This window comes from Panthera leo, chromosome B3 (assembly GCF_018350215.1).
Source record: "Panthera leo isolate Ple1 chromosome B3, P.leo_Ple1_pat1.1, whole genome shotgun sequence".
Classification (NCBI taxonomy): domain Eukaryota; kingdom Metazoa; phylum Chordata; class Mammalia; order Carnivora; family Felidae; genus Panthera; species Panthera leo.
Window position 1 is genome coordinate 484,979 of NC_056684.1, and position 22,067 is coordinate 507,045.

Sequence of the window (22,067 nt, forward strand, 5' to 3'; positions counted from 1 at the left end):
ATGCCGGGGCCCGGGGCGCGGGCCGAGGAGGAGGAGCGGGAGGGCGCGGCGGCGGGGCCGGCGCGGCTGTGCGGCTACCTGCAGAAGCTGTCGGGCAAGGGCCCGCTGCGCGGCTACCGCAGCCGCTGGTTCGTGTTCGACGCGCGCCGCTGCTACCTCTATTACTTCAAGAGCCCGCAGGACGCGCTGCCCCTCGGCCACCTAGACATCGCGGACGCCTGCTTCAGCTACCAGGGCCCCGACGACGCGGCCGAACCCGGCGCCGAGCCGCCCGCGCACTTCCAGGTGCACAGCGCGGGCGCCGTCACGGTGCTCAAGGTGGGAGTGCGCCCCCGCCCCTCCGGCACCCCGGTCGCTTCCCGGCCCCCGCCCCCGGCGCCCCCGTCCCTCCCTGGCGACCCCGGCGCGGGCGCCCCCGTCCCTCCCCTACGCCCGCCCGTCCCTGGAGTCCCCTCCCCTACCGCCCCCGTCCCGGGCGTCCCCGGCCCTCCCCGCCCCTGGCGCCCACGTCCCTCCCTTCCCCGCCCGCCCCGGGGCCCAGCGGACCCGGGCTTGGGGCTGCGGGCTGCGCAGTGCCCGGACCCGTCCTTCGCCCCCGCCGCTCTCTTGGGCTCCCCGCGCCCTCCCGGGAGTTCGCGACTGAGGGCTCCTTGACTGGCCTGGGTTACGACCCCTCTGTGCCTCCGCTGCCTCTCTTGTAACGTGGGGGTAACGGTGCGTCTCCCTCGTGGGGGGTGTGGGGTTGAGTGGGATCCGCCGGTTGCCCTCGCGCGGCACACAGTCGGGGGCGGCGGGGCCCTTAGAGGTCACTCACTGCAGCCCCTCCTGGCGGGCAGGGGCGCTCTGTGGGGGTCGCACAGCCCGAGAGTGGCGGAGCCTGTTTTCTGGGGAGAGGTGGGAAGGGGTTGCTTTAACCGGGTCCGCCCGAGCAAGGCTTCCTTAATCTTGTAGCCGAGACGGGGTGGGAGACACACGGGCCTCCCCGCCCTCAGGTCCCGGGGGCCCTCCTGCTGAAGCCCGCATCCCCTTCCTGGCCTCGGCCCCCGCCCCCGCGCCCCCACCCTCCACCGTCTTCCGTGTCGCGGAGCAGCAGGGCTGCGCCGGCCCGGCCAAGTGCAGAGCGGCGGGGGCCTTGCGGAGTCCCTGGGCCTGGTGAGCGCACAGCTGTTGCCGGACCTCCGAGCCGAGCCGGCAGCAGCTGGAGCTGGAGCTGGAGCCATTCTCAGAGCCGCCTCAGCTCAGCTGTTGCGGTTCAAGCAGACTCTGCGTCCTGGGTTCTTCCAGGCCCTTCCACACCGCTCCAAGTGGGTGCAGACGGCCTGTTCCTCCAGAGGAAGCCAGGCAGGGCTGCAGTTCAGCTCAGGCTGACTTAGAAACCGTTTGTATAAACTTGGGAATGACTCCAGGAGCACCCGGACTGGTGCCAGAGAAAGGCTTGTCCTCACTGCGTGTGGACGGCCCTGCGTCAGATGCGTTTACTGTGGGATTGTTTGTTGAAGAACGAAATAGAGCATTCTCTTTCAGATTGTCTTAGCGGACTTCCGAGTCCTCTATGAGGTTTGTCATTTAGAAAAATGCGAATAAATGTTGGTGTGGACCTGAGTGGGGCTTTGAGGTTGAGCCTGAAGACTGTGGTGGGAGAGGTGAGTGGTCTGGAACTCGCCCGGGACTGCCGTGCGCTTGTGCTGGGCGGCTTACGCCGCCCGTCTGTCCCAGTGTCCTTTTCAGTCCAGCGAGAGTCTCCCCTTCCTCGAGTTGTGAGCGTTCGGGAAATGTCGTGGGAAATGGCCGGCGCAGAGCGGGCACCACGCGGCCGCCACGTGAAACCAGCAGTGTCCGTGGCCAGATACGTGGTATGGTCATGAAACAGAGTATTATGCAGCAGTGAACGTAAAGAAACAGCTGTCGACACGCTTGGCTCGTGAAACTGAGCAAGCAAAGGTTACAGAATGGTTGCACACAGACGGTACCGTTTACGGACTGGTTGAAAAGGTCACGCAGATGTCTGTGTGGTGAGTGGGGAGCCGCGTGGGGTGATGAGCCCCGGGCTCAGGACGGAGTTTACCCCTTGCCGTGTTTATGTCTAGGACGGGTGGTGGGTGCACCGTGCTTCTTACGGTATTCTGTCCACCTTTGTGTGCATTCAGAGTATTTTAAAGAAGGAAATGAGTTTTGATGTGGATTTCGTGTGGATCACCGACTGTGACGAATCTGTAAAGCTGAGGGTCTGCCTTACAAAAGCAGTGGGAACGGAGACACAGGCAAGGCCGGGTTCCAGAGCAGGGGCTCGCTTGGAGGAGGAATTTTATTGTATAGTGATAACTTTTGAGCTGCGGGCGTAAAACTTCTGTGGTGGTAAAAGTGGAAATTAGTAATTTATGTTCCTCCCACTTTTCAGGTCTGAGAACTGACTCCTGTAAGTGCTGATGCTTCGTTTCAGGGTCCTCGGCCATGGGGGAGCCTCTGACTTGCCGAGGGGAGCCTCAGGTTAGTGAGGAGGCTTTGGCTTCGGCTGGTTGGGTATCATTTTACAGATACCGTTTCTTTTGACAGATGAGTTGAGGAAAAGAAAAATCAGCAGTTTGCTTACTGTGTTATCATGTGTTTCTTGTTCTAAAGCATCTGTCAGCCCTCTCTGGCAAAGCTGTGGTTTCGCTGGCTTTTTCAGAATGTTTTACTGCTTGAGTCTTAATGAAAGCTGATACTGGAATTTCTTGCTAAACTTCTCTATTCCTGAATTCAGGGATCTGATCCAGCGCCTTATTTTACAGATTTTACAGGGAAGGAGGCCAGAGAGGGGCTGTGATTTGCCTGAGATTGGAGGCTAGACTCAGACCCTCTTTGAAAGTAGAGACTCCGGGAATAGTTGAGTGTTCAAAATGCAGAATCTCTAATTGTGTTATCTGTTCTGACAGGTGTACCTTCTTTGACTTTGAATACCAGTGGTTTGGGATTAGATAAGGTGTAGTGGTTTTCCCTTTACTGCATTTGATTTCTGCCTTTTTCATGTAGTAAAAAGGCACCAGGAACATTCTGCACTTGGGAGTTGGTACAGTGGTCAGGCAGAGGCCGATGCTTCTGGGGCCGGCGAGTCTGGTGTGCTGGAGGCCTCTCCCCGGTGCAGGGGACAGTTGTGCAGCGAGCTGGCGCGCAGGGAGGACTGACTGCGGGTAGAACAGAGCAGGAGCCCCTCTCCTCCGCCAGGTCTCTGCAGCCTGGGGCGCTCCGGGCATCACCAGACTGCCAGCACATGCATCCCCTCCCTGGGCCCCTTTCTTGGAGCTGTTTGGCGCTCAAACGGACGTGGTGTCGGTTTCTGAATCACACGCGACTACACAGGCATGCGTCCTTGTTCTTAACCCGCTTTTGTGGGAAGGATGCACATTTCTCTGGTGTTGAAACCGCTCTCGGCTTAATGACGGGCATGTGTTAGCTCGGGGGAGCCTGTGTGTCCCACACAGAATGGAGGCGCCGAACCGGCCTTCTGGGCTGAATGGTTCTGCTCGGCTGTCGGGCCCTAGAGGTCCGCTCGGCGGTCTTAAAGTGTCACTTAGCTGTTTTATCAAGACCTGACTTCTCATGGGTTCGTCTCGGTCTCCCAGTTAACAAGCTCCTGAGAAGCAGGTGCTGTGTCATCGTGTGATGTCACCGTGGCTTCCTCTGACCCACCGCCCACGGCGTGGCCTGCACCCCATTTCCTGATGTTTGTATCCTCCCCTCGCGGACGCCGCCCGCAGAGTAGGTGCCCAGGCAGACGTCTGAGGCGTGAAAGCATAGAAGGGGATCACCTTCTGGTTTGGGGGCAGGCCTCGGCCCTCTGGAAGGGTGAGCCAGACCCCTCAGGCGGGCTGACTGTCGTGGCGTGCAGCACCCACGAATACGGCAGGCGTCCGCTCTCCAGAGAGCCTCGCCCCGGTCCCGGCTGGTCCCGAGTTTCGGTCTGTCGTGTTTCATGTCCGTGGCTGGGCTCCGAGGAGCTGGTGTAGTTGGAGGGGGAGGTTTTAATGACAAGGCCACGGAGTAAATATTGTAGGCCTCATAACCATGCTGTTTCTCTGACTGCTTCACTCTCATGGGACAGAAACAACCAAAAAGCGAGCGTGGCAGCATTTCTATAATTTTTATCTGTGCACTGGGATTTGAATTTCATGTGATTTTCACATGTCGCAAAATATGTTCTTTCTGTCTTTTTCCCCCAACCATTTAAAAGTGTAAAAACCATTCCCGGCTCATAGGTGTATGAAAATAGGCGGTGGGCTGGGGGTGGCCCTGGGCTGGGGTTGCTTGAACCTCCTGTTTCGGGAGGGCCTGGGGCACTTCTCGTCCACTCACTCGTTCCCTCTGCTTAGGCCCTGGGGGCTCAGCTGAACAAAACAAGTCCTGTCCCTCTGGGGCTTTCTGGATGGTGGGGAGATACGGATAACACCAACCACTGCTGCACACTGTGGAGGGGACAGGGATCCCAGTGTGTGTTTGGGGGGCGCTGGGAAAGACTTGCAGGGGTGGAGGGGGAAGGTAATGACGGGGGAATGCCAACGAGGGCCAGGTGTCAGCCAGGGAGATGGGGGGCACAGCTTTTGGCAGGGGAGGCCTTTGGGGCCGAGGCCACAGGAACCGGCAGTTTTCAGCAGGGGTTCAACCTTGTTTTTTCCTCTTCCACACTGGTGGTTGGGTCGTGTCTGATATTTTCATCTAGGTACGTTGGACGATTATCTAGTCTGCGTAGTAAGGGTTGAAGCGTTTATGTCCCACGCTGGCAGGAAGGTTTGAATTGTGAGGCTGGAGATACGGTTGCCCTGTGCTTCTTAAGCACCGCATTTTGGGGGCAGCGGGGTCTGGGAAGCTGCCCCACCCCGTGGACTGCCTTTGCTAGAACATTCCCAAGTCCACCTTCACCAAATTCTCTCCTGTTCCACTTTATCTGCTCGTATGCACGTTACCAGTTTCCTTCCCCTTTGGACGTGGCCGTTTCCCCGAGAAGAGGAGGGCCGAACGCGTCTGGGGTTGAGGTGTGGACACCAAGTGCTCACGGAGGCTTCGGAGGGGCGGACAGGTGTCCTTGTTCGGGCTCCTTTACCCATCAGCCGCTGGGTTTCAGTCTTCCTGTCTGATCAGAGCGAAATCCCTCCAAGGAAAGCAAAGAACCCTGTTATTGTAGAAATGACTCTCGAAGTGGGGCTTAATTAGGAACCATCATTTCTCTTACAGGTTTATGCAGTAGGGTCTGGGTGACACCGGGGTGGGCATCTGCCTACATCCCCGAGGTCCGGTCCTCAGCTGTCGCAGAGTGAGCGCAGTATGGATGGCGACGCTTCTAACTCGCGCCCCTTAAGCCCCTAAATACCCGGCCTGCAGCGGTCGGTGACGTGCGAGGCCCCCTGGGTGGGAAGAGGCCAGGACCATCCCTGGGGAGCCTGCGGATCCCACAATTTCCCAGATAAGCTGTAGCTCACCAGGCCGCTCCGGAAACCCTGAGCAGACAGAGGTTCGGTGCTGTCGCCCCTGGAGGTGGGTATTGGAGTTCGGGTATTGGAGTGCCGATGCTGTGTCCTACCAGGGTACGTGGCCGTGGGCAGAGACTGTCTGGGAGCACTGCCTCCCCAGCATTCAGGGGAGTGAGGCGTGTCGCAGATGCTCGGTGTGACCGGATGCTCCTGTCGCAGTGTCTGTGTGGTCATCAGCGAGTATCTCAAGAGCATCTGCTGTACTGTAAGGTTATGCTTTTCCTGCAGATGTGGCGATAGTTTTTCCATGCATTTAAGAAACTATAGTATCGGGACTTGAAAAATAGTCTAGCAGCCGATGCCTTTGGAAAACCTTTGCAGAGAAGCCGTGTTTGGCTGCAGGATTCAGCACTGGGCGTGAAGGTGGGATGCCTGCCGGTGTCTTGATTCTGGGGGACGGGGGTGGCATCTTCCCAGAGTAAGCGAACAGGAGGGGTCCTGTATGTGCAGGACCGATTTGCATGTGGCCCGGAGCCAGACGTCTGTGGTCTGTGTGATAATCCTGTGACTGCTGCAGCATTGGGGAGACCTTGTGACGGTCGTCGAGGGCTCCCCGCAGGAGGTCGGCCGGGCAGTGGTTGGGTTTTGGTACGATTGCGTAGCTGCTCACAGACGGAGCTCCTCTTGGGCCAGCGGGACATGTTCCCAGTCATTTGCTTACCTTTCCCAGGCTGATTTTGTGGGAGAACCGGAATCTGGTGGGGAGGGGTCCAGAGCCGAGTCCTTCAGACTTCCGGCCCTTCCCAGGCCCCCCAGAAGGGAGCAGTGCTCCGTGTGTGCTCGGTCCGCCCCTCAGAACGGGTCTGAGTGTCGGATGGCAGGCCTGGTGGTGGATGGGGGTGGGCAAGGCCGTGCCATCAGAGGTGTTCACCTTGCATTGTAGGAATTATTTGTAGGCAGGGGGCCCGATTTCCCTGTCCCTTCAGCTCTGTGATGTCGAGGAAAGACTGTGCTTGCAGACAAGGTGGCCCGACTTTCCAGGAGTGACGCCGGTCAGTCAGCCTTTCGCCTAACGGATCTTGTCGAGCGAGGCCATGATGGGCGCCTGGTGAGAGTCAGGCGCTGTCTCTGGCCTCGGGGAGCTTGTCCTGTCCTGTTCTGAGGTGTGATTGGGGCATTGTCCTCAGTGGCTCTGTGGGTCGGAGGAAGTCATGACGTGCTTTTGCTCTAAGGGTCATTTATCCCCAAGTCAGGATTGCTCGGGCCCTCAGAGGGCAGCGTGCCCTGACCCCGGGGGCCGAGTGAGGGATTGGGGTCCCGTAGGGGGGCGGCAGCCGCTTGGGCGCTAGAGTCTTCCCCAGACACACGAGGGATGTGTCATTATCTAAACCTAGCAGTTTGTGGCACTTGCTTCGTATTTCGACTTTAATCCATCGGTAGGAAGTTAGGCTCACGTGTAGCGGGTGGTGCACAGACACCTGAACCGCCCTGTACCCAGTCCGTGCTGCAGCCTAGGCTTACGAGGATTAGCCACGGGAGATTTGGAAATGGACGGTGTGGACGATAAGCATGGGGCTGCCTTAGCAGCGAGTGAGGCGGTGGTGTCTCCCGGCAGGGACGAGGCGTGTGCCAGAGGGGGACAGACCTCTGCTGCCCGGGAGCCGTGCCCGGCGCCCCCGCAGACCCTGTCCCAGTGGTCTTTCTTTCAAGTCTGCTGTTTAAAGGAACCATCTTTTTCGGAACCGTGGTTCTCAAACTGCATGTAGGAAAGGAGCCTCCTGGGATCCTGTTCCTGCACACTGTCGGTCCTGCCCCAGGGATCCTGACTCGGTTGGTAGGCCGGAGTGCACCTCGGGAATCCGCATGTTTATCCGTCACCCCGGCCCTCCCGCTGCAGCTCTGGGGGCCTCTCTTCGGGAACCACTGCCGTCCTCCGGATCATGACTGAGCCTTCCCCCGGCTGTGACGTCCAGAGGGGCCGGGCTGCTGATGGTTTTCTGTGCGGCTGGAAGCAGTTGTGTGGACGGAGACCAGTGAGGCGTGAGCCCCTTACCCTCAGGTTGACGCCCTGTGGTTTCTGCCTGCACATCTGCTTTGCATTCTGAGTTTCTATGAGCAGTGGTTTGGGGCCTGGCACCCCGCCCCAATTCCCCCAGGCCCTGCGGTTTGTGTCTCCTGGGCCGGTAGTGCTGCCCAGCGTCCTGGGGGTATTTCTGGGGGGTGCGGTTTAGTGATCGACTCCACTGAGGAGCTCATAAGGACTTGTAGAGGGGAGCCACCCAACACTTTCCTGAGACACCAGCTCTGCCCAGAAGACTGTTAGAAATCATCATGCCTCCCAGATGGCTCGCAAACCCGCTTAAAGGGTAGGATCTCTGGTGCCACGCTCCCCTGACCGCCCCGGGTCTCTGGTGTGTGGGGCCTGGAGCCTCCCCTTCCCAAGCCCCAGTTCCTAAAACTTCATATTAAGTCATTCATTCCTGTGTCCTATTTTTTTTTTTTAAGTTTATTTATTTTGAGAGAGAGCGTGGGGAGGGGGAGAGAGAGAATCCCAAGCAGGCTCTGTGCTGTCAGGACAGAACCAGATGCGGGGCTTGATCCCAAGAACCGTGAGATCAAGAGTCTGACTCTTGCGGCGCCTGGGTGGCTCAGTCGGTTAAGCGTTTGACTTCAGCTTAGGTCACGATCTCGCAGTCTGTGAGTTCGAGCCCCACATCAGGCTCTGTGCTGACAGCTCGGAACCTGGAGCCTGCTTCCGATTCTGTCTTCCTCTGTCTCTGCCCCTCCCCTGCTCATGCTCTGGTCTTTCTCTCTCAAAAATAAATAACCATTAAAAAAAATTTTTTATAAAAAAGAGTCCGACACTTAACCGACTGAACCACTCACGTGCCCCTCCCGTGTCCTACTTTTAAGTTAAAAACTGAAGCCCCAACAGCGCAGTGCTGTGTGGTGTGTGGAAACATCATAGGCAGGGTGGTGCGGGGCTGTCTACGGGCTGCTGGCTGTGGCTGCAGTCTGCATTTCTCCTGAGTCCATAAAACCCTGGCTCTCCCTGATTGTGCAATAGCAGAGCTGATAGGGAGCCACAGGAATGCAACCCTGTGGCCACTGGGAGGCCACGTGCCCCTTTCTCTCTGAAACAGAAAGCGCCTTGGCGGGCTTCCGTACTTCCTGCGGGGAGAGCAGACCCAGAGAGCGGCCTTGCCCTTTTCTTGGCGAAGTCCATCACCTGGCCCGGCCCCCCACGATCCCTTATCTGTGGTGCCGCCTCGTCTGTGAGCGTGCATTTGCTTTGCCGCGTTCCTTGTCTGGGCCCTCCTTCCCTGACCTTTGCCCTCGGTTGCTCATCTCTGTGACATCATTGAAGCTGGAAAGATGTCAGCTGACAGGTGGGTTTGTCTCAGGGGATTTGCTCTTTGAAAGAGGGTGCTCGAGTGGTGAAGGGGGAACCCTTCTGGTGTCTGTGTCCCCGAGTGGGTGGGAGGTGGGGTCTGGGTTCTTGCCCAGCCTTTGAACAGGATGGAGACCACAACTCATGTAATTCTTTTCATAGCTAACGTGAAAATGCTCATTTCGAGTTAGCAAGTTTGAAAAGGTAGGAGGTATGTGCTCGTGGCACCCGCCAGAGGACGAAGGTCGGTGCAGACGCATCCGCTTTCCGGGGGCCGGAGGGCCCGCACGGACGCCCTTCTCCGTGTCTGCCACTGGCGTGGACACAGGCTTCAGCACCCTCCCAGGGAACAACTACATCTGTTTCATTGGTACGGGGCCAGATCTCCTGAGATCCTGGCCAGGCTCGTGATTTCGAAACATTCAGAAGAAAATTTGGAACCTAAAGTTATTTATCAGATTTGGGTTGTTGGTTTTTCCTCTGAGTCTTATATCATCAGACCACTTACAATATTCTTGTGCTTTTTATTCCTTATGGAAGAATTACCTTAGATGCGCCTTGGGGATCTAGGTCTTTTCCAGACTTAAGAAACAAGATTCCCTCGTGACAAAAAGACATCGTGTCCTTTTAAGCAACGTGGCCGGAGAGGTGCAGACCGAGTCCGTCCCTCTGGGCACCCTCCTTTCTGTGGCTCTTCGGAGACTGGTGATCACACCGTTTCTTCCCGCCCTGCAGACGTGGGTGGGCCCCGACCTTCTGGGGAGGAGCCCAGGGCCTGCACTCTGAGCGCGCGACCGACATGCTGTGTCGTCACATAGGGCAAGACGGGTCCTGCCAAGGACGGCAGGTGGGACGTCTGGACCGGGGCTTGAGGCGTGCATCGGAGTTCGCAGGTGGTTGGTGGGGCAGGCGGAGCGCGGGCTGTGGAAGCCGACTTGGGCTCTGCTTGCCTGTGGTGTGGGGAGGGCTGCCGTTCCGCGGAGTGGGGTGAGGCGTGGGCCGGTTAGCGTGCGCACTGCACGGGCCCGCGGAAGCCAGCAGAGTCTTGAAGCTTGGGGTGCGTGTGACCTCACCGGGTGGGCGTGAGAAGAGGCTTTGGGGCACGCTGCCGCCGCGGGGGGCCGAGACAGATGAGCCAGGAGAATGCCAGGGAGCGCGAGCCGGGAGCTGGACAGACCTTGACCTTGGAGAGCTGGCGACACCCTCAGGCTGGAGAGTGGCTTCTGTCTTCCGCACCTCGTGCGTCGCGCACGGCGCTCCCGTCGTTCCCCGCAGTGGGTCCGCAAGTCGCGTGCTCAGCTCAGAGTCGTGGCTGAGAGCGTCCAGTAGACCCTGCGGACCGACGCCCGTGCTCCCTGGGACCCTGCTCTGTGTCGCCCCTGGCGCGGAAGCTACCTTTGGCGCGAACCGCTCCGGGTTTTACGTTCACCGTGTCAGTATTCGGGAGGAGCCGCGGGGAGATGCGGAGATGGGCGCGGTCGTCCTCCTCCTCTTCGAGGGACAGACGAGGGACAGACGCGGGACAGACGCTGGCTGGAGCTCTGGCGGGGCCAGCCAGCGAGGTCTTGGGTGGCGGAGGGGACGCGGGTCGTGGCTGCCCAGGGAGCTGCTTGTGGGGCCCCGTTCTGAGCCGGACGTGCGCGACCTCCTGTGACCCTCAGAGCCGGCTCAGCAGGTCGGTTCCTCCCTTCCCGTCCCATCCGCCGGCCGGTTGCACACGTTGCCTAACAGCACGCGGCACGGGGGTGGGGGGTGGGAGCGGACAGTGAGGCTCCAGGCACCGTGCGCGAGCCCGGGCTCAGCGGGTGATACCGCCCTGGCCGCATGTGCCCAGCGTTCAGGTTGATGTCTGGCACGTGGCCCGTGCTCACGTGACAGCGCACCCCCCCCCCCCCCCCCCCCCCCCCCCCCCGTCGCCCACGTGCACGTCACGTGGAGGCCCAACGTGTTCTTCCGGCGTGTGTTTACGCACGAAGAGCGCGTGAGAGGACGCACCCCGCAAGGTCAAGTTCGTTTCCCTCTTTTTCCTCCTTTCCCACATTTTGCACAGCAGATGCGGATTGTTACTATTCTTTGAAATAAAAGTCTAGAAAGACAGATACCATATGTTTTCACTCTTATGTGGATCCTGAGAAACTTAACAGAAGACCAGGGGGGAGGGAAAAGGGAAAAAAGGGAGGGAGGGAGCCAAACCATAGGAGACTCTTGAAAACTGAGAACAATCTGAGGGTCGATGGGGGGTGGGAGGGAGGGGGGGTGGGTGATGGGCATTGAGGAGGACACCAGTTGGGATGAGCACTGGGTGTTGTATGGAAACCAATTTGACAAATTTCATATTAAAAAAAATGAAAGTCTAAAGTACAGTGTTTTTTTTAAAATGTTTATTTTTGAGAGAGAGCATGAGTGGGGGAGGGGACGCGTAGACGTTTCCTCTGCCTGCCTTCTCGGGACTAGAAAGGTCTCTGCGGTCCACGATTACGGGCATGTTGCAGTAGCCACGGCTCCTTTGTTGCCTGGACAGGAATCAGCCCCATGACGCGCTCAGCCCGGGCGTCCGTCTGTCCCTGTGGCTCGCAGTCCGGGGCTCTTCCCTGGTGCGCAGGGCCCTCGGGGCCTCCCAGACACTTCACGGGCACCGCTCACGGCTCGGCGGGAACCTTCCCCCGAATTCTTGCCGACGCTCGGCGGAGCCAAGTCAGCCCTTGCATCTAGGAGGTTCCTGTCGCCAGAGGCAGAAAGAAACAAACTTGATTTTAATCCTTTAGGCATTTCCTGGTGACTTAAATGACTTTTGTTGTACATTCAAATCGTGAATCAAATTTGAATCCATTTTCTTCTCTTCCAAACTTTTAACCGGTTGTTTGTCCTGATGCCATCGCTCAATAACTAAGGTCTTTTCCCTGCTGATTTTCCTTGAAGTGCGACATTTGGTATCTGCTCTGTGTTCGATTTGCTGGCCGCGCGGGCCTTTGTCACGCGCTTCCCAGCCTCGTAGGGCACAGCCCCAGGCTTTGTGTTTTTTGTTCAGAATCTTGCAGGTTAAACTGCAGATGAATTTCAGAATTTCTGTGCTGTGCTTTGAAGAGCTCCTTTAGAATTTTGACCGGATTTTTGGGAAGTTTCTGTGATGCATGAGGATTTCTTCAACCAGGTATTTCGTAGTTTGATCGTAATTGTGAATCTGACCCTAGCTGGTTGTCGCTGCTGTAAAGGAGACAGCTCACTGGGAGTGTCTCGGGAGACCACGTCTCCCCCAGTTGTGTGCGAACGGCGACACCTGGCCCACGTTGGCGCTCGGTAAATATTTGTCAAGGGAATGACCAAACATTTGTGTGTGCGTGGCATCGTTCCCTTTTCCTTTTTTGGATGGATAAGTCGAGATAGGTCTCCAGGAAGGTCGCGGAGTCCAAGCAGGTGAGGGTGTGCTTTGATGGGCAGGGACCCTTTACCAGGGAGCGAAGGGCTGGGATCCGGGGGTAGGGGAATGTGGCTGGGGGACAGGGCCTGAGACCCGCCCCTCCCCCAGTAGCACGCCCCCTGCCAGGAGCGTGGGCCCTGAGTGAGCACGTGTTGAAATGAATTCGCTTGGACCGATTAATGCAGGACAGTTCTGAGCCCTGGGGACAGAGACAGGCTTGGTGGGGAGTGTCCCGGGGTCCAGGGGAAGGGACAGGTGGGGCCCTGCTCCGTCAGGTGTGGGGGCTTCTGGGTTTGGGGCTGGTGGAGGTCTGGGGACAGAGGCCCACGGGAGCAGCTAGGGCAGACTAACGAGGGACGCGAAAGGAGTGCGCCCGCCTCCGTGGGAAGCTCACCTCGGGAAGCTCACCAGCGTTTGCGCTGGGCTTTGAGGGACGTGTAGGAGTCACGGAGACCGGTGTTCTGGGAGACTCGGTGTGGCTCCCGTGAGTCTTCAGACAGATGGCGGTCACACGTCTCACGCAGGCACCTTCTGTGTGCTGAGCCGAGCCTGGGCTCCGCCCCTTGCGGCATGATTGGAATGCCCGTGTGGCTCTCCAGAATCTGGGATCAGAGCATTTAGATTGGGGGTGGTGTGGGGCAGATACCCACTCTCTCTCAGTCCTGCTCCCCACCCCTCTGGCCGGTGGGTGCTTGGCAGATGTGGTGGTGATAGGCTTTGGCACCGACTGGCTCGTTTGTTACCAGCGGGGCTGGAGCTCAGCGGCGAGCTCCTGGTGACAGACTCGCTGGGGTGTTCTGTGACACCACGTCACTTGGGAGTCCTGCTGCCCCGTCCAGGAAGGGCATCTGTGAGACCGCTGAGCCAGGCCTGTTGTTGTGGTCCCTGAAGAGTGTCGGCACCTCTGTAGGTAAAGAACTGAGAGGCCTTCTCAAGTCATAGTGTCCTCGGGAGGAGCAGTGGTGGCTGCCCCACACCCAGGAACCCACTGCCTTTGGCCTGCGTTTCGGTCCTTGAGGCCACTGCCCAACCCCTGGGTTTCTGCCAACCTTGGCTCTCAAAACGGACTGAATTTACTGTTACCTCTGGACCAGTGCTGTCAACGCGAATACGGTACGAGCCGTAACAGATGCTTGTACGTTTTCGGATACAGATGAGGTAGCTTTAATATATGTTATTTAATCCACCGTGTCCAAAATTTTCAGTCGTGTGGCACCGGCCGCATTTCGCATGCTCAGCGGCCACTGTGCTGGACCTGGCCGATCGGGACCAACGTTACGTGTCAGACCCAGACTGGACCCGGGCGCCTGAGAGATTTCGTTTGGGATTCTGATTCAATCCGGGCTGAGTCAGGTCGGATCTCCGTTCAGTCCTCCGTGCGGGGAGACCAGAGGGAGGACACGGAGGCTGTGCTTCGACTGACGGGGCCGCCCTGCCTGCCAGCCTGCGCTTCTGTCTCTGGTCTGAGCGCCTGACGGCGGGGCCCTCGCGGTTTCCTGTCTCCCTGGTGGCAGCACGCGGGATCGAAGTCGGGGTGCTTTCAGTGATTTCTGGATCCTCTTTACGTATTTATGCTTGCTTGTTCATTATTTTGAGCGAGGGTGCGTGAGTGAGGGAGGGGCAGAGAGGGGGAGAGAGAGAATCCCAGGCAGGTTCCCCACAGTGCAGAGCCCGATGCGGGGCTCAAACCCACAAACCGTGAGACGATGACCTGAGCTGAAACCAAGAGTTAGATGCTCCCTGGCCGAGCCTCCCGGGCGCCCCAAAAGGGAAGGAGCCCCAGTCAGTCATTGCCTCGAGGTGGTTTTGCATGCCTTCCCGACCAGGCTTTTGTAACACGAGTAGTAAGTCAGACGTTGAAAACATGTGACTTTAACATTTGGTTTTGCCCAGGAATTTAGTGAGAGATACTCACGAGGTTACTGACTGTTCCCCCGTCAGACGTTTCCCTTTAAATCGGAGCATTCTCGCGCAAGCACCTCTTTCGCCGTGTCTGCAGGGGCTGGGAGAGAGGCTTGTGACGGGTTCGGTTGCCCTGTGCCCTTTCTGGTACTTGCTGTCCTCGGTGTTAAAAGTTTTAGCCGTTGGACGTGCCGCCCGGTTTTCGGTCTGCAGAGGTATCTGTATGCTCTCCAGGTGCCAACAGCTGCAACTACTGTCGTTTGATGTGACGCGGCCAGGACGCGGCCACACGTGCGCGAGGCGTGAGTTCTCGAGACAGGACGTGTGTGTGTGCAGCGCGAAAGGGCGGCGAGACCATGCCGTCCTCCGGGCTCCCGTGGAGGCTGTCGTGTCATCTTGGGATGTGGGAAGATTCTCATCAGGGCCGGATTCCTGACGTTCGTGCTGTTTACTGGCCGGGTGAGCAAAGCCGCTCACCCTGGCGGGGAGATGTCCTTGGGCTCTTCTTCCTGACGCTCCCCTCGAGGGGCAGGGTGTGTGTCTGTCCTCGCAGGACGGGGTTTGTCCCGGCCCTCGGTCCCGTCGTTGGCCTTGACTTCGCTCTCTCCTTCCTCCCGTAGGCTCCTAACCGCCAGCTCATGGCCTACTGGCTGCAGGAGCTCCAGCAGAAGAGGTGGGAGTACTGCAACGGCCTGGACGCCGCCACGTGGGACAGCAGGGCCTCCCCGGCCCCGGGGGACTTCTCGCAGGGTCTGGTAGCCAGAGACAACTCAGGTAAGTCAGAGGCGGGGGGCCGGTGGCACTTCCTTGGGCGTGGCCGCGTGACCGGGCAGGGCAGGACGGCGTAGAAGCCCGGAACGAAAGTAACGGCGATGACCCCTCCGATGGCACTCCTGGCACCTGCGTGCTTCCTCGCGCAGAATCCCGTTCCACCCGATAACGACCTCGGGGCTCAGCGAGGTCCGTGCCCAGCACCCTGAGCGGATTGGCGATGGGGGTCTGCGGGCCGTGACCCCCGTCCTGACTGCAGGGCCAGACCCCGTGTCTGCCCCGCTGACGTGCTCGTGGCCCGAGGTCACCCGTGTTTGTGTGTGCTTGGTTCTCGATGTGCTTGGCCCATGACGCCGTCACGTCCCTGAGGGAGAGTGACCCGTTAGATGCGATTCCGTATTCTGGGTCTGTGGCATCTCCACGACTCTGGGCGATTCGAAGTGTGGAGGTCACGTGGCTTTACGTTCAAATATCAGACTTACGGCTGCAGGGTCTTCTCGGGCCTGGTGGTGTGGAGGCCCTCACGGAACACAGCAGGTGGCCGTTACTCGCGGACCATCCCCGCAGAGACCGTGGGCGGGCCGTGTTCGTGGCTCCTGTCTCCCCGCGGCGTGGACGGCCGCCGGGAAGAAGCAGGCCGCCGAGGCCGTTGCGCCCGCGTGTCTTGACGATCAGAGACGCCGATGCCGGAGCCTGGCCAGCGAGGGCCGCTTCTCACGCCTACGGAGACGTGTGGCCGGTGCTTCATGACGCCCGTGGGCCTGCTGGGTCCCCCGCCAGCCGCAGCCGGTCCCGGCATCCGCGCGGCCCTCGTTTCGGACACGGGTGCTGGGACTCCTCCGAGTCTTCCCCCTGCAAACCCGATGTCCTGCCTGCCACGTGTTCCCCGACCACAGTGTCTTCTGCAGCTCGGCTCCGGTCAGTGAGGCACGGCTGAACGTCGGCCACGCCTGTCCGGTGCGTGCTTCTCACGGACACGGACACCGACACCGAAGGGACGTCCCTGCGTCTGGTGCCCAGTTCTGTGTCGGCTGGGGTGTTGGGAGCCGCCGTTCTCGGACTTTTGACGAGAAGAGGCTCCGTAGCTCGGCCTGGATGCCACGTGAGCATTGGAAACACTGCAGGGAAGCGGGCGGACTGGTGCCGCGGGTGCCTTGTGCCCCCGTTTTTTTGTTCAAGTTTATTATAATCTGTGCACCTAACACGGAGCTTGAACTCACAACCCGAGATCAAGAGTCACAGGCCCCGCTGACCGAGCCAGCTAGGCACCGCCTGGTTCTTTGTCCTGAGGACGCAGTGGGTCTGACAGACCCGGGGCGCCAGACCGGAAGGAGTAGGTCTGTAACATAAATCCTTCCTTTCTTGGAGCCACGTCCGTGGCCGGGGAGCCGAGGAAGCATCTGAAGCCCACGGCTGGTTCTCTTTATTTGGTTTGGGGCTGAGCGGGGCCTCTGACGTTTGCTTGTTTGTTCAGCAGGGTGGGCACGCAGGGTGGGCCTGGTCCCTCCTCTCGAGACGTTCCGGTCACGCTGTGTGAAGATAAAGTCGGGGAAGCGTGGGACAGGAGGTGTGGGTAGCAGGGGTGCATGGGACGGAACGCACAGCGGGTCCCCTCCACGGAAGCGGAGTCTAGGCCGGGGCCTGAGGATGACCTGGGGCGGGGGAGGAGTCCAGCGAGGCCCCCCGCGGCTGTCTGTGGGGAGCCAGAGGGGGCCGAGCGGGGTGTGGGGGCGGCGCGAGAGCGCCTCTCCCTGTGGGTTTGGCACTCGGGGCTGCATCCCCAGGGCAGTTCCGTGTGTAGACGTGACTCTCACTGCACACCTGGATTGTGGCACCTAAGGAAAGACAACGGGACCCTGGACCGCAGGGCGGTTGTGAGACTCTTGTCGTGTGGGAAGCCAAGAAGAGGCTGTGTTGTAGCCTTTTTATCATCAGAGAGAGGGCTTGGTCAGAGGATGAAGTGCGTGAGGGCGGGATGGCGGGCGTGGGCAGGGCGCCCTGTGATGCCGCTGCAGCCACCGTTGTCTGTGACCCTGATCTGCACGAGGAATGACGCTGTCCCGCTCTGCCTCGTCACCCGCCGTCCGGGGCGCTCCCAGGTGTCCAGCGCCACCCGGACCCGAGCTGCTGGGGGCGGCGTCACGGGCGTGGACACCTCCCGTGGCAAGCAGTGGTGCATCTCGGGAGGCCGCTACGTCGGGTGGGAGAAGCCCCGGAGCCCGGGCTCGTGTTGCGCCTCCAGGGTTTACGGCCCGAGTCCAGTCTCCTGCCGCGAGGTGTCTTCCTGGAGCCGCGGCTCATCTGCACATCACCTTTGGCGCTCGTGTACGGGAGTCAATCAGCAGCCAAGACCACGCGGCCCATGAGCCGATGGTACTGCCACCTGGGCCTTCAGGAAGTTGGCCGACCTTGCTCTGGGGCCCCGGGCGCGTCTATCCTTCGGAGCCTCGGTCTGCTCGTCTGGGGGACGGAGAGGGTGGTGCCGTCTCCTGCGGCAGCCTGTGCTCTGGGCAGTGCCGCAAACCTGCCGTTTAGGGACCGTGGAGCCACGGTCTGTGTTTCTGAGGAGTCTGTGGCCCGGCGGGGCCAGGCCGGTTCAGAGGCACAGGGCTGGCCTCAGGAAGCGGAAGGCGCGGCCGTTTCGGGTGCCGGGTTCCGAGGCCAAGTGGGGGCAAGGGTGTCCCCCCCCCCCCCCCCCCCCCCGAGAAAGCTGGACGGACGGCCAGGGGCCAGACCTGCGGTGGCTCGACAAGCAAGAGCACGGTGAGCCGTGGGTCAGACGTGCCGAGTGAGGAAGGGACCTGTAGGCCGGATGGGGGGCTGGGATCGGCCCGGAAACCACGGCGGTCACGGTGAGGGCTGTGGCAGAGCAGGTGGAAAGAGGTGGGCGGCGGGGAGAGCGTGGGGGAGGGGAGGCCCCCTTGCAGCTGTGTTACGCGGGTCAGATGGCAGGCTGCCTGGGGTGCAGATCGCGGCCAGCTGCGGTCGACAGGAAACCTCGCCAACAGGGACGTGTTTGCCTCGCGGTGGGCTGCTTCCCGGCACCGCCGCCCGGCATTCGCCGTCCTTACTGCATCCGCTTTCCTGCTCGGGGGGGGGGGGGGGGGGGGGGGGGGGGTGGCGCCCCCGTGTCGGGAGGGAGCCCTCCAACCGAGCCTCAGGAGCTGGGACGCTGCCACGTGGCCTCCCCTGGCCGGAAGCGAGGTGGGGAAGCGGGTGTTGGAGCTGAGCACGTGGCCCGATCAGAACGGGCGTCGGTAAGGAAGGGAAGGCCGCGGTGAGCTCGGAGAGGTGGTGCGCACCGTCCCGCGATCGCCGAGGCTTGTTTCCTGGGGCTCCCGTCTTCCGGGTGAGAGTCTGTTCTCGTGCCTGGGGTCTGCAGCTTCAGGTGAGCCCGGCTGCCTCCGTCTCCTCTCCTGCCTCCGCCCCGGGGCCTGGCCTCCGGAAGCGCGCCGTGCCTCAGGCTCGGCTCTGCGCGCCTCTGTGCTCGCGCGACCGAGACCTAGTTTCGGCACGAAGGAATGCTTTGCGGAGACCTTCCCGGCCGTGGGGCGTGAGGCGGCTGGACCCGCAGGAGGCCCCACGAACAGCCGAGAGCTCGTGGCGAGCGGCGCTCCCGGCTCGTTCTCGCTTCTTTCCCGCGTAAACCGATGGGCAGACGAGCAGGGATGCCAAACCGTGTGCGGCCCGGTGCCTGTCTGCGGACGGGGGCGTACCTGGCGGAAATGGCAGAACGGACGGGACCACGCGTTTCCCTCTCGGAGGGGGCTCGTGGGGCGGGGCGGCCCTGCGGAGCCACGCCAGGTGCACGTGCTCACTTAAGCTGTCCGCCCCGCGAGGTGACCCCAGCAGCGGTGATTCCCTGAGCCCGTCCGCAGGGTGCCACAAGTCGCGGTACTCCACGCCGTGTCTGAGAGGCAGCCTGTTCCTGCGGGGGAAGCGCTCGGGACCGAGGGTTGACGCGTCTGTGAACGGGATGCTTTCTGCGACTTCTGCTCTAAAGGGGATTCCTCAAGTCACATCGGGAAAGGGAGTGCGTGCCGGAGGTCGGATTCCAGGTGTACCTGGGAGGAGCCTCCTTGGGGCTGCGGGCAGATGGGGTGCAGGTGGGCTGGGGTGGGTGTTGGCGGGGAGGGTGGGGGGAGGTGAGCTGGGGGAGGGCGTTACTGTGGGGGGGGGGAGGTGAGCTGGGGGGTGTTTCTGTGGAGGGTGGGAGGTGAGTGTTGGGAAGGAGGGGGAGATGAGCTGGGGGGTGTTATTGTGGGGGGTGGATGTTGTTGGGGAGGGTGGGGGGAGGTGAGCTGGGGGGTGTTACTGTGGGGGGTGGGAGGTGGGTGTTGGGGAGGGTGGGGGAGGTGAGCTGGGGGGTGTTTCTGTGGAGGGTGGGAGGTGAGTGTTGGGAAGGAGGGGGAGGTGAGCTGGGGGGTGTTATTGTGGGGGCTGGATGTTGTTGGGGAGGGTGGGGAGAGGTGAGCTGGGGGGTGTTTCTGTGGAGGGTGGGAGGTGAGTGTTGGGAAGGAGGGGGAGGTGAGTCGGGGGGGTGTTGGGGAGGGTGGGGGAGGTGAGCTGGGAGGTGTTACTGTGGAGGGTGGGAGGTGAGTGTTGCGAATGGGGGGGAGGTGAGCTGGAGGGGTGATGGGGGGAGGTGAGCTGGGGGGTGTTGGGGAGGGTGGGGTCTGAGCGTCTCGCAGGAGAGGGGAGGTGGTGCAGACCAGACAGAGGAGCCATCAGCCGGGTGTGGGGCCTCCCCCGCGACTCGGGTCTCTCAGAGGGAGGTGGCAGGACACGCAGGTCAGAGGGCAGGCGCGTGAGCCCCCAGGCCCTCCCGGGCCAGCTCTTCGTCGGCCAGTCATTCACTTGTCGTTCATCTGGTCCCCAGTGGTTACTGGGCCCGTCTTCTCTACTGTTCACGAGACTTCTGTCCGCCGTGGGAGCAGCCAGGCCAGACGTGTGGACCAGCTCCCCCGGGGGCCCTGAGAGCGCCTCCTCGTCGGTGCCTGGGTGGACGCTCTGCTCTCAGGTCTTTCTGTGGCTTCCGACCGCCGCCGCACGGTCTGGAAGACTCGCTCGATGGCGCGGGAAGAAGCTTCTCCTGTCAAGACCCCGCTGGCCCGCTCCCACAGAGATGTCTCTCCTGCAGTGTCTTCTCCGTCACCTGTGGGAATGGCCTTTTCCCATCGCTTCGCCCGCTTTCATGGACGGGGCAGCAGGCCAGGAGTGGGAGAGGAGGGCGGCCGCTGTCAGGACACGTCCGAGTGGCCCGTGGGCCCAGGGCTCCAGGTCCGGGAAGCCGGGGCCACCACGAAGGCGCGTGGAAGTGTCCGAAAGGAACAGAAGATGTCTGAACGTGCCGACCGTCCCTCCCGAGCGAAGCCGCAGGATCCCGCACAAGCTGGTGGGTCTGCTCACTGCCATTCAGGACTTCAAGGAAATGCTGCTGTGACCTAGTTTGTGTCCTCGAGGCGGTTCCTGAATGCTGATGTGAGGACTCGTGTGGACGCAAAGCCAGCCGCTCGCTCTGAATTAAGTAAATCTCCTACTGCCTTCTAAACGTTGAAAACAAGGCAAACTGACAAGAATAGCCAAAACTGGGAAATTGCTTCTTTTTCACGTCGGTAATGACTTGCAGCGTCGGTCTGTTCTTCCAGTGCTCTCTCCGGCCCCCGGCCCTTTGCTCCGCCCGGGCCCCGGGGCCCAGAGCTCCTCGGGAAGGTTTCCAGTGTGGGCCAGGGGTGCTCTGCGCCCCCAGGGGCTGCTCTCCTCGCTCCCCCAGCCTGCACAGGAAGGAGAGGCAGCCAGCTCGTCATGGACATGGGCGCAGCGTGCTGTGTTCACCCCCTGGCCCGGCCTGTGGTGCCCTCCCGAGCGTGTGTGGAAGCCCCCCCCATCAGGGGAGCCCAGGCTTCCGCGTCCCCCGCTCTGGAGGAGCAGAGGTGCCTTCTCACAGCCGTGGTCGCTGCACCTGCTGTGTCCGTCTTCCAGGGCACAGGCTACTTCTCTCCGGCCCTGGCTCTGGGCTCAGTGTCTTAATAGATGAGGCAGGTACAGGGGACTGGGCCCGATTAATAGTATTTGAACTTGTTTGTTTACTGGAACTCTTTCCAGGTGAAATCTTAGGGGGACTTCAGCCTATAAAGAGTGAAGAGGAAGGCGGCGGTTGGAGCCTAGGATGAGATCCTTCAGGAATGCGTCTTTGGGGACCGTAGGGCCCTGGAGGCCAGGGGCTCAGTGCATCCTGCTTGATGTCTTGTTATTCTGTGTCTCTTTGCGAGACGGGTTCCCGTGGGGGGCAGGTGCTTGGTCTTGTCTGAGGTACCCTGAGCACGTGGCATTCGCCATGTGGCAGTAATTTGGAACCAAGAGGTGGGAATCCGTGGTCACTGGCAACTTCTGGCTGCCTTCCTGGAGTCTCGTAAGCCGTTGCCAGCCCACGTGTTTTCTGTCTCCCGACACCCCTCCTGCTTTGCCTGCTCAGAACCCTGCTCGAGCTGCGTGCTGACCCTCGGGGCCGGAGCCACGTTCCCTGGAAGGGCACACAACCATCCTTCTTTGTCACACTCGGAGCCCTTCTCAGGCTGCCGAGGTCAGTCAGTGAGCCGTCTGCACAGCAAGAGCCCAGGGCCTGCGGCCCCGCGTTCCCTGCACGCGTGCTCAGCGCGCTCCACAGACACCCGGCCCGAGCCTCTCCGGTCCTGCACTCCTCTGACCAGAAGCAGCCTTTTCCTCAACGTCCATGTTCAGCAGGCCGTTCTGAGTTTGCTTTCACGGAGAAGAGCGGTTGATAATGGCAGTGTGCAGGCGCTTCAGGAAAGGGCAGCATAGAGCCAACTGTATCCGGCTCGCTTCTGTTTGCAAACATGCCCCGATGCCCTGTTCTCAGGAAGAAGGGTGCCGTGTGGGAGAGTACAGAGTATTTGTAGTCGGGTACATTTTTGTCAGATCTTTAGAATAAGTTTTTATTGGGGCACCTCGGTGGCTCAGTCGTTTAAGCGTCTGACTCTTGACCTTGGCTCAGGTCACGATATCACGGTTTGTGAGTTCGAGCCCCATGTAGGGCTCTGCACTGACAGTGGGGAGCCTGCTTGGGATTCTCCCTCTTTCTTTCTCAAAAGTAAATATATGTTTAAAAGAAGATTCTTCA

General features: G+C 60.4%; 1 protein-coding gene across 1 annotated transcript in view; it reads left to right on the forward strand.

Moving 5' to 3' along the window:
- Positions 1-22,067, forward strand: part of TBC1D2B (TBC1 domain family member 2B) — a 66,077-nt gene continuing 44,010 nt past the window's right edge. Inside the window, 2 exon segments of the mRNA XM_042940772.1 lie at positions 1-318; positions 14,776-14,929. Of these exon segments, the coding sequence (XP_042796706.1) occupies positions 1-318; positions 14,776-14,929 (472 nt within the window).